The sequence below is a fragment of the Crocodylus porosus genome, unplaced genomic scaffold (assembly GCF_001723895.1).
Source record: "Crocodylus porosus isolate Cpor-Errol unplaced genomic scaffold, CroPor_comp1, whole genome shotgun sequence".
Classification (NCBI taxonomy): Eukaryota; Metazoa; Chordata; order Crocodylia; family Crocodylidae; genus Crocodylus; species Crocodylus porosus.
The window spans coordinates 897,026-913,968 of NW_017728922.1; the positions used below are offsets into that span (position 1 = coordinate 897,026).

General features: G+C 50.8%; 2 protein-coding genes across 2 annotated transcripts in view; both read left to right on the top strand.

The window, feature by feature from the left end:
* Positions 1–8,537, top strand: part of BPIFB6 (BPI fold containing family B member 6) — a 39,322-nt gene extending 30,785 nt beyond the window's left edge. The window contains exons 15-18 of the mRNA XM_019539783.1: positions 7,005–7,131; positions 7,442–7,586; positions 7,948–8,055; positions 8,393–8,537. Coding sequence (XP_019395328.1) covers positions 7,005–7,131; positions 7,442–7,586; positions 7,948–8,055; positions 8,393–8,537 — 525 coding nt within the window. The remainder of the gene's footprint in view (positions 1–7,004; positions 7,132–7,441; positions 7,587–7,947; positions 8,056–8,392) is intronic.
* Positions 8,538–8,969: 432 nt separating this feature from the next.
* Positions 8,970–15,260, top strand: LOC109313101 (BPI fold-containing family B member 4-like). The gene is made up of 11 exons (XM_019539503.1): positions 8,970–9,002; positions 10,057–10,117; positions 10,443–10,534; positions 11,174–11,356; positions 12,058–12,111; positions 12,212–12,382; positions 12,774–12,841; positions 13,335–13,377; positions 13,935–13,998; positions 14,119–14,195; positions 15,006–15,260. The coding sequence occupies exons 1-11, from the start codon at positions 8,970–8,972 to the stop codon at positions 15,033–15,035; spliced, it is 876 nt and encodes a 291-aa protein (XP_019395048.1). The 3' UTR covers positions 15,036–15,260.
* Positions 15,261–16,943: the final 1,683 nt, after the last annotated feature.

Sequence of the window (16,943 nt, forward strand, 5' to 3'; positions counted from 1 at the left end):
CAACCAGAGTGGGGTGAACCTGGTTGGTCGAATCAAAGATATCACATCTACCCGAAGAACCTTGCCTGCCCACGTTTTACATGATTTTCATATGCTTTGACTACATTTTCACTGTCCCATAAAACTCCTGGTCTTCCAAGCTTGTAATCATCCTTTTTTAATGTCATCACTTTGCAAAGGGGTGTCCTTCTTACTAAAAGTGCCCCCATAATGTTCATATTTGCTTTAACACCCCCCCCCCACCAAAAATGAAGGAAAATGTTTCGATGAACGGGGAGAGGGAAACAATAGTATAGGTTATGGCTTTTCTCACTGTTCACATGCAGGCGGTCATTTGGATTTTGGGGGCATCGTGGAGCAGTACAATCCCTGCAGTGCATTGCACACCTTGGCATGCAGCTGTACGGAAAACAAATGCCTGTTCTGGGGCTTTTTAATCATGCAAGTGAAATCGGGTGGTACTTTGTTAGGCAGTTTTGTTCACAGTCACAGAACACCAAGATGGTATTCCACGATTGCAACCACCTTTGCATATAATAAATATTACCTTTTGGCTTTTGCTTTCACAACAAAAACATCAATAGACCTCATTCATCCAGGAGCTGCTATAGAATTAAAAGGTTAATGTTGAAAAGGTCTTTGCACATGTTTACAAGAAATTGTCCCCAGGGGAGGGGAAAAAAATAATCTACGCTAAAGCATGGTAAGGAAAAATTACTTGGTGCTCTCTGCTTTCACAATAAGCATTTGCAAATGCTCCAGCAGACATCATTCAGCCGGTAGCTGATGCAGAACTAAGATGGTCTTTGAAAGGGTTGTCGCAGGTGTTTGCTAACTGTCACAGAAAATGCCTGGAGAGGCAAACTGTGAACGCTAGTATTGTTATCCTGCCTTCATTACCAAATACAAGAGGCATTCAGTTTGTAATGCTCACAAGAAATTGTCCCCCTCAAAACATCCAAAGCACTGAAGAGAGCGGCTTAGAAGTGTGGTGATGTGTCCTGGCGAGAGTTGCGGTGCCGTCTCTTCCCATTATTTTCAATGCTAAAAAATAATAATAAAAGAAAAGAGCCCTGAAGATCTTAACTATTGTCCCTGCCACAAGTAATGCCAAATCAAGTCATCTAAACTTGCATTCGCTTAGGAGGAGAAAAACTTCCAAATGACGTTTTCATGACCTCACGGGGGGAGGGGGAAGGAAATCGAACTGAAAACCCAGGTGACACCCAGCTGATTGGCCCCAAATCACCTAGTGCACTCCCAAATGTTGGCGTCTGGCACAATGGTTACGTGTATCGCTGACTGTTGGTGTTGGTGCTGCTGGACTGGAGCTGGGATGTGTGAAGGACCCAGCATTAGCCGCCTGCCCCATCTGCAGATACTGATGCATCAGAGTTGCTTCGCAGGGCAGGCTGTCCATCTCCGCTCCGTCCTTGGAGGCTAGAGGAATCCCATCCAGGCCCCTCCTCCTCGAGCTGCAAAGGGTGTATTTGAAGGGTCCTTTAGTAACCTGTGGACATATTCCAGCAGTGACGAAGCACAGAGGTCCCCTGTACGTGCTATTTTTAAGTCAGAGTGAACATGTTTTATTCTCCCACGGTGCCCAATTCACTGACGGAGAAAGGCCCTCAAATTCTTTCTGACCCGATGCCGCTCTTGGGTGGCACCGATATCACCCAGCGCGCTCCGCTGACATCGGTGCAGCCACCACAGTTACTGCATTTGCAATGTGTCCCTGTACGTCTGCTCCCCGTCACTGCAGGCCTTCCGGCTCATTGGTCTGGATGCACGACGTTTGCTGCTGCTTACGAAAGCTTGTGCATTTCCAGTTTAGTTAGTCTACAAGGTGCAACGCTACCCTGCCTTCCCCATCACCAAATCCGGCCAAGCCTAGTGTTGAGTGCATGATGACAGGGGAGCAAGCCTACAGCACCGTGCTGACTCTGGTTTGGACTGCAACACCCAGAAATCCCAGGGGACTGGGAGCAAAGGGAGAGGAAGTGACCAAGGGGACCGATGGCAGCTCTGCCGCTCAGCTGGCGGCAGTCCTACAGGAGATATTTTTGTCATGGGAGGCAGTTAACTTGCACTATAATAATAGTATACTATCATTTAATAAATTGTCTGCCCCCGTCAGCCCTAATTTTTGTAACCCTGAACATTTTAATGAATAACACTGAAATAAATGCTTAAAAGTAAACACTGATTATTTGTTGAAATGAGGAAAAAAATAAAAATTGAATTCTGCCAAGCCTATATAACCCTAACAGATGTGCTGCAAGGCTGTGCTGGTGAGGTCCCCTGGGCAGAAGGAGCCCCCTGTGCAAGGCATAGCTGAATTATATAACAGTCAAACACTCCTAACACCTGAAAAACATCTTCTGCCAAGGATTTCAGTCTTTCTTTTCACCCATGAGTTTTCCATGACTGCTCTTGTCTCACTTGTCTCCTAGCTGTCTAATGCTCCTCTTTCACATGCTATCAGAGACAACAAAGGCTGGAAGGGACCTCAGGGGGTCACATCCCATCCAACCCCCCCGCTCCAAGCAGGACCAGCCCCACTACATCATCCCAGCCACAGCTTTGTCCACCCAGGTCTTGAAAACCTCCAAGGATGGAGACGCCACCACCCCTCTGTCCCAGTGCTTCACCTCCTTCCTAGGGAGAGAGTTTTTTCCTAATATCCAACCTCAGCTTCCCTTGCTGCGACCAGAGCCCATTGCTCCTTGTTCTGTCAGTTCTTAAATGTATCTGTCCTTAAATTTACTTTTCAGAGTTGATTGCTGGCCCCCACACTGTCTGTTGCACCATTTGATAATTTTCCCTCCTGCGAGCTTTAATTTCTTGTTCTTTGGGCTTTGGAGAGTGCTTTTATTGGAGAACCATGGAGCTGGGCCTCAGACCCTGACATCCTCTTTGCTGTGGACCAAACGAGTGACCACTGTAGACCGGCAGCTGGTAGGAAGCCAAGATAAAGGCATGTTTGAAAGGTGCCTATCAATGGAAGCGCCCTGTTATTGCACAGGGCTTTGGGTACACTGCTCGCTTGCTGATTATATTGATGTTTTCATAGCCTGGCGTGGATGCGATAGGGCGATAACATGATACTATCTTGCTGGCGTATGCTTATTTTATCAAATGTCAAGATCTAGCCAGCACAGGAACTCATTGTGCTTTTGAGGTGACCGATGGATCCAGTTGATGTGACAATGACAACACTGTAAGTGCGTTGGTACCTGTGCTTCCCGCCCTTGGCTTTTACATAATAACCTATTCAAAGCTGGAATTAGCATGTGCCAAAAGATACCTGAGCTGATCTGGAAACCCGTCTTTTCACAAGGAGTTTGCACAAAGTATTAAGTCTAAGACGGTGCCCTTTTGGAAGGTCCTCTCGGTTACAGAACACCCCAATAGGCAGTTGCATTTGCCATCAAAAGCATTGAATGAAGAGTTTCCATCTAAGCAGTTACCCAGCCAGTGCTTGCCTCTCCTCCGGGGGCCGTCTTCCCTGGGTCCCAGGGCAGGGACCACATTGCACGGTCGTGTCAGACTCCCGCCCTGACCCAGAATCTGGCCCTAAGTGACGTGCCCCCGCTCGATGCACGGGGCAGGAAATTTCCACGCTGCTCTCGTCAGTGCAGGGGTCTGGTTGTCTGCAACCCCCAGAACAGACCAGGCCAGTCAGGAAAAGACAAGCTACTGGAGCGTGCCAGCGGCATGAAGATCCAGAAGCCAAACCATGTAGGATCCCCCTAACTTTTGCACCCAAGCTGCTCACCATTAGCCCATATGATTTAATCCTTTGCCTGTTCAGCACACGGTGAGTGGGACTGGATGGCTGAGACAGGGACCAGGATCTCAAAGCGACTCTGCATTGACCGGCTCCAATGCTACAGCGGGGCCGGGCATTGGTCAAGAGGACCATTGCTGGGGCTCGCCCACCCCTGGCCCCCAGGCTGGTTTAGCGATGTCCTGTCGAGCTCTTTGCATCAAGTCTGTGGGCTTAGGTGGTTAACAAAGTCCAGCAGGCTCAATGCTCTGTGGTGCTTTCCTGCTTGATGATTTAATTTCTTGTTCTTTGGGCTTTGGAGAGTGCTTTTATTGGAGAACTGTGGAGCTGGGCCTCAGGTCTCGACATCCGCTTCACTGTGTACGAAATGAGGGACTGCCGTAGACCCGCCGCTGGTAGGAAGCCAAGATAGAAGCATGTTTGAAAGGTCCCTAGCAATGGACATGCCCCGTTATTGCACAGGGCTTTGGTTACACTGTTCTCTTGCTGATTATTTTGATGTTTTCATAGCCTGGCATGGACCCAATGGGGATAATTTGATAATTTGAGACTGTCTTGCTGGTGTATAAGAAAGATATAAGAAACCATGAGATGAACCAGGGAGGCCTTGTGACTCGCTCGCTCCCTGGGGTTGTGATGACGCTGCTCGGTGGGAAGAGCTCTGCTGAGCCACGGACATTAAGGCCAGTCCTGCTCCGCTGGAGAAGCGAGCACCTTGCTCCGTTTCCACACTGGCCCCTCTGCCTCCTGCCTCTGCTTTGCAGGGTAGGAGGAGGAGACGCTCCACAACGATGCACATCTCATCCGTGGCTCAGGTGCGTGGGCTTCCTCTGGCCTTTCTTGAAAGGAAGTGGAAATGTGGACAAGAGAAATGACTTCAAAATCTGGCCTGGCTACGTTCCCAGCATGGGCAGCGGAGGTGGCAGCAACACAAAGTGCTGCAAAAGCAAACGTGTTGCTTGCTCTGCCCTCATCATTTGTCTCTCCGCTCTTTCCACCTGCTTTGGTCCGTGCCTCTAGCCGGGAGTGCTGAGCGAAGCACAGAGGCCTCCCTGGGCCGATACGCCCATTGTCTCGAGTCTGCTGAACTTCATGGAGAAAACTCCCGGTGACTTCAGCAGATGTTGGACATGGCCCTCCTTAGTAATTTCTTCAAGGCAGAGAGTTGTGGATTATGTTCTTTGGAGAAGAAAGGTAGCTCAGTCTCGGGGTGCCAGCCTGGGCTCAGTCCTCTGCCACTGCTGCCCTGTGTCGCCTTGGGCAAGTTGCTTTGTTCTTCCTCTGCAAAATGTAGGGAGCTGCACTGCCCTCAGCACTGGGGTGTCTGTGGGCAGACACGGCCGCGATGGTGCGATGCTCAGGTCCTGTGCTGGGGGAGGCGGTGGGACCCCCTCACGGGTTTCTCCCGTCATGCATTGCTATGCCCAGGTTAGACACCTCATGGGACAGCTGTGGAAAGCCTCTTGCCGGATAGTGACAACACCACATGAGTTTAAGGCTATGCTCGTAGAGCTGGGTGTGCATGATATTTCAATTTTTTGGGGGGGGGGGAAGGTGAAAAAGTGTAAATGATAAGCTTCTGACTGGAAAAAAAGAACAGTTTGAGTGGGCAGGATGCTGGGGAAAGCTCCTGCTCGGGGGCTTTTGTCCCTGCTCTCCGCAAGGGCTTGCGCTGTGTGCTATCGTGTCTCTCCTTTGGCAAGGAGTCCCCAGCTCAGGACCCTTGTCTGTGGAGGAGAGGGGGTGGTGGCCACCAAGCATCCAAATGCAAATGCCCCAGTAAGAACGGCCCAATAGATATTGGGCATTAAATTAAAGTTTTCAGTTTTCAGCCTAAAACTGAAAAAAAAAAAAGGGATTTTATTTTTTTTATATAAATGCCATTCAGTTGAAACCCCAGATTTGCCACTGAAAAATAGTTGCTGCTGATTTTCTTAAAGGTTTTATACCCTTTTTGGGCCATCTTTTCCATCAATCCCTGTTTTGCCCGCTGACTTGAGCAGCGAGACGTGGCTCTGCGGGACTGGTCCCCCAGAACAGCAGATTACGGAGCTGGCCTATACCTGGCCCCTGCATTTGATATATGTTGCTCAATAATTTACCTAACTTTTCACTTCTCTAAGGAAATGTTTGCATTGGATGACATCAAAACCCACATGTTATTTGTTCAACCCCCAACCAATTGTCTTGACTTTCCTCGATTGCGCCATTTTCCTTGTCTTTGCCACCAATTTTTTTGTATATAAGAGGGCCCATTGCAGAGGGCCAGCAGAAGAGGAGGACAAGGGGTTGAGATACATCTTCCTGACCAAGATCTCGGCAAGGTAAGAACAAGACGATCTGAAGAGTAGTCTCTTAGACTTATCCTCAGTGCACCAGCGCAGGGAGACGGGTGATGTTATGCATGGCTTTTATATGGTCCTGTTGTGTTACGATTATTTCAAGGGTTTCATAAATAACCGGGGATTAAATTATCTTCTCTATAACTCTGTTAACTTAGGTAGATTTACAACCAGGGCGAATGATGCATTTTGCTCTGTTTTGGCCTAAATTCCTTGGGAACGGACTGGGACGGTGGGAGTTCATTCTGCATCGTGAGAGTATCTGAGCTCTCTCTGCGTGGCCTACTCATGTATAGGGAATCCCATGGCTTGTGTAAGGATGTCCCTAAAATTCAAACAAAGTTTTAAAATGTGTATGTTATGCTTTTGTTTAACATACTGATAGAAAAGGGACTTTAATACCAGCAGACGCTTTCGCTGTGTTTGTCCTTGCATCACAGAAGCTGGCAATTAGGTGCGGATTTGCTCTCCTTGCTCCCTGTTTCTGCAGTGAAATCTGTGATTGAGTCCTCATGTTCCTTTTCATGTCTGTTATGTGGTCTCCTGACTTCCTTATGGAGAGGAGACAAGATTTAGTTTGTGGGTTAAAACACTCCAATTCCCGCTCAAGCATCCTGAGATCATCCCAAAGGGGAATAGGTAATGTGCCCGTGGTCCGGGATCGCTGCTAGGGTCCTTACAGCCATCTTTGGTGGGACCAGGCATCAGGACCTTCAATAAATCTCCTCCGATGGACCTTCTTCCCTTGCCTCTCCTTCGGCTTCCTTCTGGGCAGCTGTTGGGTCTTGACCCGGCTCATCTGCTGCCTCTCCAGCATCGTGTCCTGGCATTGCTCATTATGCTCTGTTTTGTTAATGGGATGCTTTTTGCAGGTATCCAACACAAGGAAGATGAAGTTGTGGGCCATTTTCCTGTTTTGTGGTCTCCTGGTGCCATCTCAGGCTGTCCTTGACAATCCCTTGGCTATTGCTAATCTGGATGGCCACGTAATAGAAAATCGTAAGCATTGCTGTTGTTGCTAAATAATGGAATAGGGGTGGGATGGCCCAGATTTACTACTATCCAGTGAATCATTTTGCCCTTCCTGTCACTTGCTGGTGTACAGGAACAAAGCCTTTGGGTGACCTATTCTATCTTGCACTGATGGATGCTTTGTACCCAGGGCTTTCACAGGCCTTTTCAAAACCCTCCTCCGTAAATCCCTTTTCCAAACGGGGCAGCCAAGGCCTGGGGGAGCTGCGGTCAGGCCATAGCACCACTGGAATCTGAATGCACATGACCTGCTCTGAACTCTTTGTCCTTTTTTCAGTTATACAAGATTTATTGAAAAAATTCAATGTCCTGTCCATCCTCGAAGATATTAATGGAGCTGGGTCAGGCATCCTGCACAATCTGTTAAGCGACGCTAAAAGTCTGCTCGGAGATCTGCTGAACCCGGTTAAAGCACTTACTGGGTAAGTCCAGGGCATGGTCCAGGCATTTGCAAATCCCCCTCAGTTAATTTCTGGCACATGTGGGCAAGATGCTGTAACTAGCTCTCAAAGCAGAGCAGGCAGGGGTCGCAAAGGCAGCTTGGGTGTACAGCACACAGGCATCACCGTGGCTCCCTGAGGCAGTTTCTGTGCTCATTTGCACCATTTATGAACCCAGAGAGCTTCCAAGCATGCAGCAGAGTTAAAGTAATGCTAAAACGCAGCTCCCGCAGGCCAGATGGCAGCTCCCCGGAGCACTCCGTCGCAGGGTGGTGGCGCGGCACAGCATGGCATCTGCAGCAATCGCTTCATTTGCTGGCTCTCAATCTGTTTTGTTTCCCAGGCTGAAAATTGTGCACATTACTCTCCCCAAAGTATCGGTAAAGGTCCTGCCGGGACCCGGGCTCGAGCTGACTCTTTACACCCAAGTGTCAATCGGTGATACCAAGAGGTGAGCATCTTCCCTCGAGCGGGTGCGAAAGCAGGTGATTGTGGTCAGAGAAACCTCAGACCAGGGCACACTCCTCACTTCCTTAGGGTCTTCATTAACAGGGTATTCGAAGGCGGGTGTCAATTAGGCAGTTGTCCTTTGTTAACTGTATTATCATTTTTCAAAGGTGACGAGGTGCAATTAAGGTTCAGAAATAACGAGGGGCTAATCAAGCAGGAGGGCCCCAGGTTTAGCATGAATACGCTCTTTACTGGGCCGTTCCCCTGGGCTCTGGGACAGTCAGGCAGCAGGAGCGTTTGCCAGGGGAAGGGCACTGAATCCCCCTGTCCGTTCTCAGCGATTTGGACGAGAAGCCTCTTCTCCGGGTGGAAGTGAACATCACATCGACGGTCGAGGTGCAGTCGGATGGCAAAGGTGGCATCAAGCTAGTTGTCAAGGACTGCCTGACTCACGTTGGTAATGTTCAGGCCATTTCTAGGTAGGTGCCAGCGATACCTGCTATGCCCACTGACTGCGTGCGATAGCTGTGCCTGCAGTGAACACTTTTACTGTTGCCGTTCAGAGGGATGCATTAATTCACTCCTTTTATTTGACACCGGGTGGTTAAATATTGGGATTATTTTCTGTGAATGAGTAACTGTCTTTCAGGGCCTGGCCTGACTGGGGAATTGCAGAGCATCCTGCACCATGCCGCAGGCTTGATCAATGGGTAGTCATTCGAACTTTGGGCCTGAGTGTGTTTTTCATGTAGAAATCCCGACACAGCCCTGCTCTCTGCAGAGGACAGGGTGGGGGCGTTGGCGAGTGGGTAGATTTCTCTTGTTCTTGTTGTAGTCATTTTGCCCTGTATAAACAGGCATCGCTTGTAACCTCCTGTCCTATTATTTAGCTTGATCCATGTGGAAAAGGTCTTAATGAATGCCCTTATCAAGCTCCTGCCTAAAGTGGTAAGTCTGCATCGTGACACATTTGATTCGATCAGAACGATACCTGCAAACAGTGAGACATGCAAGCGGTCCCCGTCACTCTAGTCATTCCCCTGAAGTCACTTGGGCCCCTCCACCCTTTCCCCCACCCTGTGAACAAGGACCATTGAGATGGACACAGGCTCATCTTCCAAAAGAAAGCCCATTGTGCAATGATGCAGAGAAAGTGGTCTCACTCTTTGGATGTACTAATGCTGTGTTTCCATAAGCACGCCCAGTCCACGCAGGCATTAAGGAGGTGTATGTATTGTTCAGAAAAGTGGCAGAAGCCTTGTCCTCAGTGTGAACTTCTTGCACAGGATCAATGAGGGATGAAGGGAGCTCAGGAGGTCACATCCAGTCCAACCCCCTGCTCCAAGCAGGACCAGCCCCAACTTCATCATCGCAGGCAGGGCTTTGTCTAGCTGGGTCTTAAACACCTCCAAGGATGGAGAGTCCCCCACCGCTCTGGGGAGCTCATTTCAGTGCTTCACCACCCTCCTCATGAGACAGTTTTTCCTCCAGCTTAAACCTCCCTTATTCACAGCTCGGTATGGGAGTCATGCTGAGGTGTGCAAAAGCGATGCTGAAAGGTTGGCTTCTGTACCCCTGACGCACTGCGACAAGCCTTTCCTCACAGGCCAGCACTGGTCATTAGCAGAGAGGGTCTTATGTCTAATGATGCCAGCAGCCCCTTGCTTTAGGCATGGGTGCGGTAGCCATTGGCCCCCTTTTGCAGCTCGGTTGACTGAGGCAGTCTTCAACACCATTCTAGATTGAGGCTTCAATTTGTGCCTCTGGAGCTGTAGCAGGATGTGACCACTGCTCGGCCTCCATCCTGTTGGGCACAGGGGGAAGAGCGTATTTCGAAGAGGTTTCCCTGCGCAGACCGTGACCTTCATGGGCTTCCTGCAGCAGCTTTCTGCTGAGTTCAGGGATCTGCAATATTAATAATACATGTCCAGAATAACGCAGCCCGGTCCAGGATCCACTCGAAGAGTCTCATGCAGCGTGGCCTTCCCTTTCTGTGTTACAGCTCTGTCCTGTGATTGATACCGTGGTCGGCCTCACAAACACTGTGATTCACATCGTGGACAGTAAGTTTCTGGTAACTTTATTCCTTCCAAAATGTTTCTTGATCCCTAGCGCTCGTGGGACTTTCCAGCAAGGAGGGTGGAGGGGTCTGCAGCCATTTCCATTGTGATGATTCCTGCTCAGTGTGGCTTGGCTCTGGGTTTATGTCCCAGGAAAGCAGCTGGATAGACTTCTTCCCAGCACTCAGTCCATGAGCTGCCTTCCAGCGAGGAGTTTGAATGGGAAGGTCACAATCAGGGATGCTCAGGAATACAGATACATCCTGGGACAACCGTGCTCAGTTTGCAGTTCATCACACTGTATGAACACGTCTTTGTTTCTCTGCAGCTGTGGCCCCAGTTGGAAAACTGGGACATATCCATTACTTGGTCAACGGCCTTCCGCTGGTCAACGGCCAACACCTCCAGGTGGATTTGAACGTAGGTATTACTCTTCTTCCTGGCTTAGACATGCCCAGGTCTGCAGCACGGGGTAACACGTGCAAATCCTCCTGTCGGGTGGTGACTATTTATTAAGGGAGATTCCTTGTTTCCAGAGGAGACACCAGCAGATGCTGCTCTGTGTGGCCTGGCAACTGCATGTGATAACGCTGCTCTTCCTTAGTCGTGGTGATAAGGCACCGACACGTTGGATACTGTTTAGTAAAACATCACTACTCTTTAATCCGCTCTACCTAATGACTGTGTTTTATAAAGTAACAGTGGTCACCCTTTAAATGCAGTTTCCACTTATAACGGGGTGCAGATGCACGATTCATTAAGCTTATCAGCGGGCTGTGGATCTTGGTAGCCTCTGTTACTGCTGTACGTTAGTAAGAGATTTTATAGGAGCTGAGCGTCTGGGGCTAAACACGACCTCCTGATTGAATCCTATAATCAGCTGTAACAATCAATTAGCCATTTGTGGAAACATGTCTTTGTCAGGCATTAACTCCTTATAAAAGTACTTGTACCTTCAATCTTGCTGCACAGCGGGACCGCAATGATCACGAGTTCCCGTCCGATGCCTCGTCTTCCATGTGGTAATGCAGATACCCCACTTTTTAAAATCTCTCCCAGGCTTTGGTTACGGACTCCGCAGGCCAGTTAATCGCCCCCCGGATGGGACCTGGAGCACCCATATCTCTGTCCCCTGTGTCAGACCACACTTCCCAGGTTGTTCTCACAGAAAATCTCCTGGAGATGGTGTTCGCCCTGCTACACAATAGAGGGGACCTTGACATGGAGATCACCAGTCCTGTGGTGAGCCCTACAGACTACCCCGCGCTGTTTCCCTGCAGCCCCTGATCCGGCGCTCACCTGTGCTGGGTTCACAGTTTTTGTGCACACCCATCAGCTTTTGCTTCCAAATGAGCCAGCCATGGTGGAAAATGCACTGCCTTTTTAGTTGCAATTAAGCCAAGAAGATGTGCCCACCATGCACGTCTCTTCTCTGCCCACCTCCTGCCTAGCTCTTACCCCGGGCACAAGGGGCTTGAGAGCGGCTTTTGTCTTGATCCATGGACCTCCAAGCCCTTGTTAAACCTGGCCCTCCATGCAGTGCATCCTGCTCTCACGTGGGGCTGGGCGACCCTGCGCTTTCTGCTTGGACGTGCAAGGAGCTGGATTGCATGGCGCCCATGGTCAATGGCTGTGCATTGCCCGGGCCCGGATCCAGCTCTGGAGCAGGGGTGAAGTGGCCGCGGAGGGTGCTCTGACCCACACACGGTTGCTTGAATTATGTGCCACGTCTTTGCCATCTCAGGACTTGTGTGGCTTACTGCTAGTAGGGCTGAAAACAAACCAGACCAAAACCTGGGGCTGTGGCTGGAGGGAAGCAAGGACAAGGCAGAAAATCATGTTTCTGGGTGGAGGGAGGGGGCAGAAGGCTGTTGTTAGGTGCAATCTGTCTCTTGAAAGCGGCTCAGCTCTTTGACTCCCGTTGCATTGCCTTTCTCCCCCAGGCTGGCCCTCTCGTTCCACTGACAAGCGATGCCATCAAGCCCAAGATCCCCGAGGTCAGTGCCTCTCTTGGCTTTCAAGCTCTTTTGTCTGCGTCTGTCGAACCTTTGCAGTCTTCCACTCTCTGCCTCACCCCGTTGTGACGCCCTTCCGCAGGTGTCGCACCTGATACCAAAACACCTGCCGCTGGTGGTGAGGATCAGGCTCGCTTCGCCCCCTAAACTGACTCTGCACGATTGGAAAGCCTCTTTGAACGTCACTGTTTCCATCGAGGTGCTCATCCGCCACAAGAACGCAACTCTGCAGCCCCTCTTTACAGTGGACGCGGTAAGCACGGAGAGAGCGCGTGGGCATTCGCTCCTTTATTGGGTCTCCAGAGTCCAGACAGAATTGCTCTTGGATTGCTTTTCATATCCAAAAAGCGACACAACCGACGTGAGATTTAGTTAAGGCCAGTAGACCAGGTGATGAGCTGCACTATTCTCAGGCAAGTGGATAAAACCACACATTTGAGAAATAGCTCAAAATAAAGATGGGCGGTGAAAGCATTTGGTGAAAAATCAACTTGGCGGAGTCTAGCAAGAGCTCCTAGCTGCGCGTGCAAACAGAAACGTCCTCCTGTGAATGGGGGTGCTTCAAAAAACACGGGGTTTTGTTTTCAGCCTTAAAGTGGGAAAGGACAGAGCCAGTATCCTTTATGTTGTTGCTCTAATTGCAGGATGTCATTCTGAGTCTCGGCCTTAGTGTGGAAGACCGCAAACTACACTTCGACTTCCATGTGGACAGGTAAGCCTGGGGGCTTGTCCACCATGCCTACGTTGGGCCAGTCCTCATGCTGATCGCGGGAACACGGCTGAATGGGGCTTGCAAGGCAGGTCATAAATGCAACACAAATGCACCGGAGTGAGTGATTTTTTGCTGAGACTGCCCTGGTGGAGCTGCTCACTTGAAATGTGACCTCTGAAATCTTCAAAAAGCATTCCCCCAACTTTCAGTTTGGGTGGGAAAGTCCACCTCACATATAAGACAAACTCCAGAGATGATCAAATGGGATTTCAGAGCATTTCTACAGTGCATTTTAAGTCAAGGGAAACCAGGCTTTAGCACTTCACACTCCAGCTTCTCCTGGATCTTTCATAACGAGCTAGATCTCCATTCATCCTGAAGAAATGCTCATTTTTGCAATCTACTCCTGCATCTTCCCACCCACCGCGTGGATGCAGGGGATACACAGATAAATGGGCTCTGAAGTGGTCTTGACTGCTTTTATTTTTTGCAGCGTTCGGTTCTGGCTGGCCTCGTCGCACTTAGGCTCCTTCGATGTAAGTTTGTGGCGCTACGCAGCCACGCGCTGCATAAAGTGACTGAATGCCAGGAATGGGAGCCAAGGATTAATGACCGAGGGTTTAATCCATCTCAGCCCCATCCAGCTTGTCCTATGGGATAAAGCTGCAATTTTTCACCGTTAGCATTTGGTCAACATGTTTGTCTTTGTCCCACTCGGTTTCCCAGCCCAGTAGGCATCCTCAGAAGGGCAAAGGCAACTTTCCTCCCTCTTACAGAGCACCTCCGCTCTGGCATCTTGGGGGGCAGGAGAGCACCAGGCCCCGGAGAGAAGGTGCCCGTCCAGTGATGGGTTTCCTGTGAGCCCTATATCCCCCCCGGCTTTACATTATAGATGGTGGCCCTGATGGCTGGACTATCCCTTTCCTCACCCACGACCTGAGAAATGATTGTCCCACTCACTGAAGACAAAGGCCCATGAAATGAGGCGGCAGGGGGTACGGGCAAGCCTGGGCTCTCCGCAATGGAGAGGCAGAGGCTTTCTTCCTCGGTCAGAAAATGCGCAGCTGCTAAAGCTCTCCTCTTCCCCTTGCAGATCTCTGACATTGAAAGCTGGCTCCGTAAGATCATCGAGTCCCTGCACCTGCCCAAGATCAGTTGTAAGGCTGCTTTTGTCTTTCAATCTTCTGCCTTTTAGAGTCTAGCGGGAGCTTGGAGCCGCCCCGCCTGTTCTGCGTAGCTGCGCTGGCGGTGCTGAGCGCCCTTTCTCTTTATTTCAGCTGTCCTGGAAGCAGGCGTGCCTCTACCTCAGCTTTTCAACATGGACATGACCAACGCTGCTGTGGCCATCACTGACGTACGTGTCGGCTCGCTTGGTTTCTGAGCTGCTTTCCGGCCGCGAGGCTCTTTCCTCTGGGCTCTCCCTGGAGCGGTCTTTACAGCCCATGGAGGCTGCCAGCCCTTGCCCCAGACTTCCTGTGCGAGCCCTGGCTCTGCGGGTGATTTGACACCCGCGTTTTCCTTCCAGGGCCGCTCACCCTCCTTGGTTGACTAAATGGCTGGGACACGAGTGCAATCTAGACCTTTAGGGCTAAGCTGGACACTCAAAACTGCACGCCCCGATTGGCAAAGCACAAAAAGCTGTCAGAAAAGTGGAGGCTGCTCCTGACCTACGGCCTTCTGTAAAAATACCTTGCTGTTCCCAGCAGAGTTCAACCTGGCCAAGAGCACCCGGTTGCACCAAAAGCACCACGACTGTTGCTTTCTCTGGGAAGCAAAGTTCTTGCTGCAGGCTGAGACACAGTTAAACATGCCCGTGGCAAGTAGGAGCTCTATGGATTTCATCCATGGATACCTCATTAAATAGCCCTGTTTTCTATTAAGCGATGATGTAACTCTTCATCACCGTTCAATCAAGGGTCTTCTCCTGTGAGGCCACTCCTGTGTGATGGTTAGAGCGGGTGGACACATTGAGACTAGATGAATTACCCCCGCCTCACCCCTCCTGATTTCCCCTTGTGAGCAGAGCCAGGGGCACTGACCCCGACTGACCGCCCAGGGCTCATTCATTACCTGGCTCCCGCGTCTGAGCAGACGGGAGGGAGCAGCTCCGCGGGGCAGAGAAAAGAAGGGGGCTTCTTTCTGACATGCCTTCTCCTCCTGACAGCATGCGGTGGTGCTGACCAAAATGATCTGAGGGTCCCAGAAAAGGACCAGAACTGGGCGCTCCTGCCGGGGACATCTGGAAGGAGGCGGTGACCTGCACAACCGAAGAGTCCTGGACTCCCGTCCTGCTTTCTGAGCAATGCTTCGTTTCAAGACCGTGATTCTTCTGTTTCTAATGAATTCAACTGTACAATAGGGTTAGTGCTAGCAGCCTGTCGTGTAGTTAGTTGAAAATTGTTGGGGTTTTCTCTGAGAACTTCCTTGGTCAGCTTTATTCTCCAGCGCCGAGCTCAGGATCTCGCGTTGTGCAGTGACTGCATCCGGTTCTGGTGCTTCCCTTCCAATAAAAGCTTTCACGCCGTAAGCAGTTGTTCTGGGCATCTGTTCCTCCTTGCCGTGCCTTTCCCTGCTCCCCTTCTTCTCCAGTCTCTTGCCTTGAGTTGAAGGGTTTGCATCGGGGGGGGCATTGAAGCTGGGACTGACATTTGGGAGGCAGGGTTTCTAAGAGCAGCCTGAGGCAAGAGCTGCGCGTGAAGCTTGCACCCAGCCTCTTCTCCCTCCGTGTGCGGACGCTCTCACAGCGTATGCGAGGTGATCTTCGGTGACCTCGACCGGCTTGCGCTGCCTCGCCTCTTCTCTCCGAGCAGTCCCTGTGCTCCCCGGAGAAGAGATGAGTTACTTAATCAGCCCTCGTCTGAGTGCTTCACCATCTTTAATGCATTTTTAGCCTTATCATCCCCCTTTACTGGTGGGAAACTGAGGCAGTAGGTCAACTAAGAGATTTTCCCAGGGAGTCTGCAGGAGTCAGGACTTGAACCCTGATCTCAGGAGTGCCGATACCGTGCTCCACCCCCCAGACCCTCCTTCCTCCCTAAAGCCCTGCCCTGTGCGGGTCCCTTGAACAGGTCTGGGCAGCGCCCAAGGTCCCTCTGGCCATTTGCAGGAAGGTCCTCGCCGGTCAGGCCAAGGGAGCAGGGCTCTGTGCTCGACAGCAATGAGGCCCCCAGCGCCCGGAGAAGGGGGCTGAACCCCGCAGCTGAGGGCCTGAGCTTGCGTTTCCAGAGCCCACTTAAGTGCACGGCCTGGTTTTTAGGTGCTGAGCGCTCGCGGATTTGGGGGCTGCATATATATTCTCAGGACCTCAGCAAATGCGGCCAGAAACCCTTTATTATTTCTATCATGTAAAAGTGTCTGCCTTGCTCGTGAACTTATTCTCTTAGGGGTCAGGTGGTATGTGCGTGAGCCAAAGCCAGACCTGGTTAGAGCACCTGAGTCTCTGCGGAGGCCGGAGGAGTTTTCCCCACACAAAGTATGAATCCGGCCCTTCCAGGAGCCTGAGTCAGACCCAAGGAGGTCGGCGGATCTGCTCTGATGTAGGGCAGCCCAGGCTCTGGTACAACTCGGAAATACCGCTACAGCCCCATCGTCTATTGCTCAGGGCATCGAGAGGCGGTTTCCTGACGCCACAGAGAAACCCAGGACAAGCCAAAAAGCTCGTGCGCCAGTCCTTACATGTGTCTGGGCGTACCCAAGGCAGGAGAAATCTGGAAATGCACTTGATGTTCATAACAGCAATTGTCAGGTCATGCATTACCTAACGCCTTTGAGATCTGGGGATCTTGGGCAAGTTTAAATGAGCCAAGGATGTGGCCTGAAGTCATTAAAGACCATGCCTTGCCACTGGATCTGGGAGGTCCCTAGAAAGTGGAAGCACAGCTGGGCTGCTGCTGCCTTGGGCTTTGGGGAAAACCCTTTGGAGGAGAACAGTTCTGCTTCATGCTTCATCCAGCTGCCTCAGCGCCGTGCAAAACTCCTCGGCATGTTTTACGTGCTGCAGGATTACAAAAGAAAGGCGTCTGTGCTACCCGCTGGAAGGCAGTGGCCGTGGTGCTGTTCTGCACATAGGAAGAGAGGGACTTGCAACCCACAGCAGCTACCG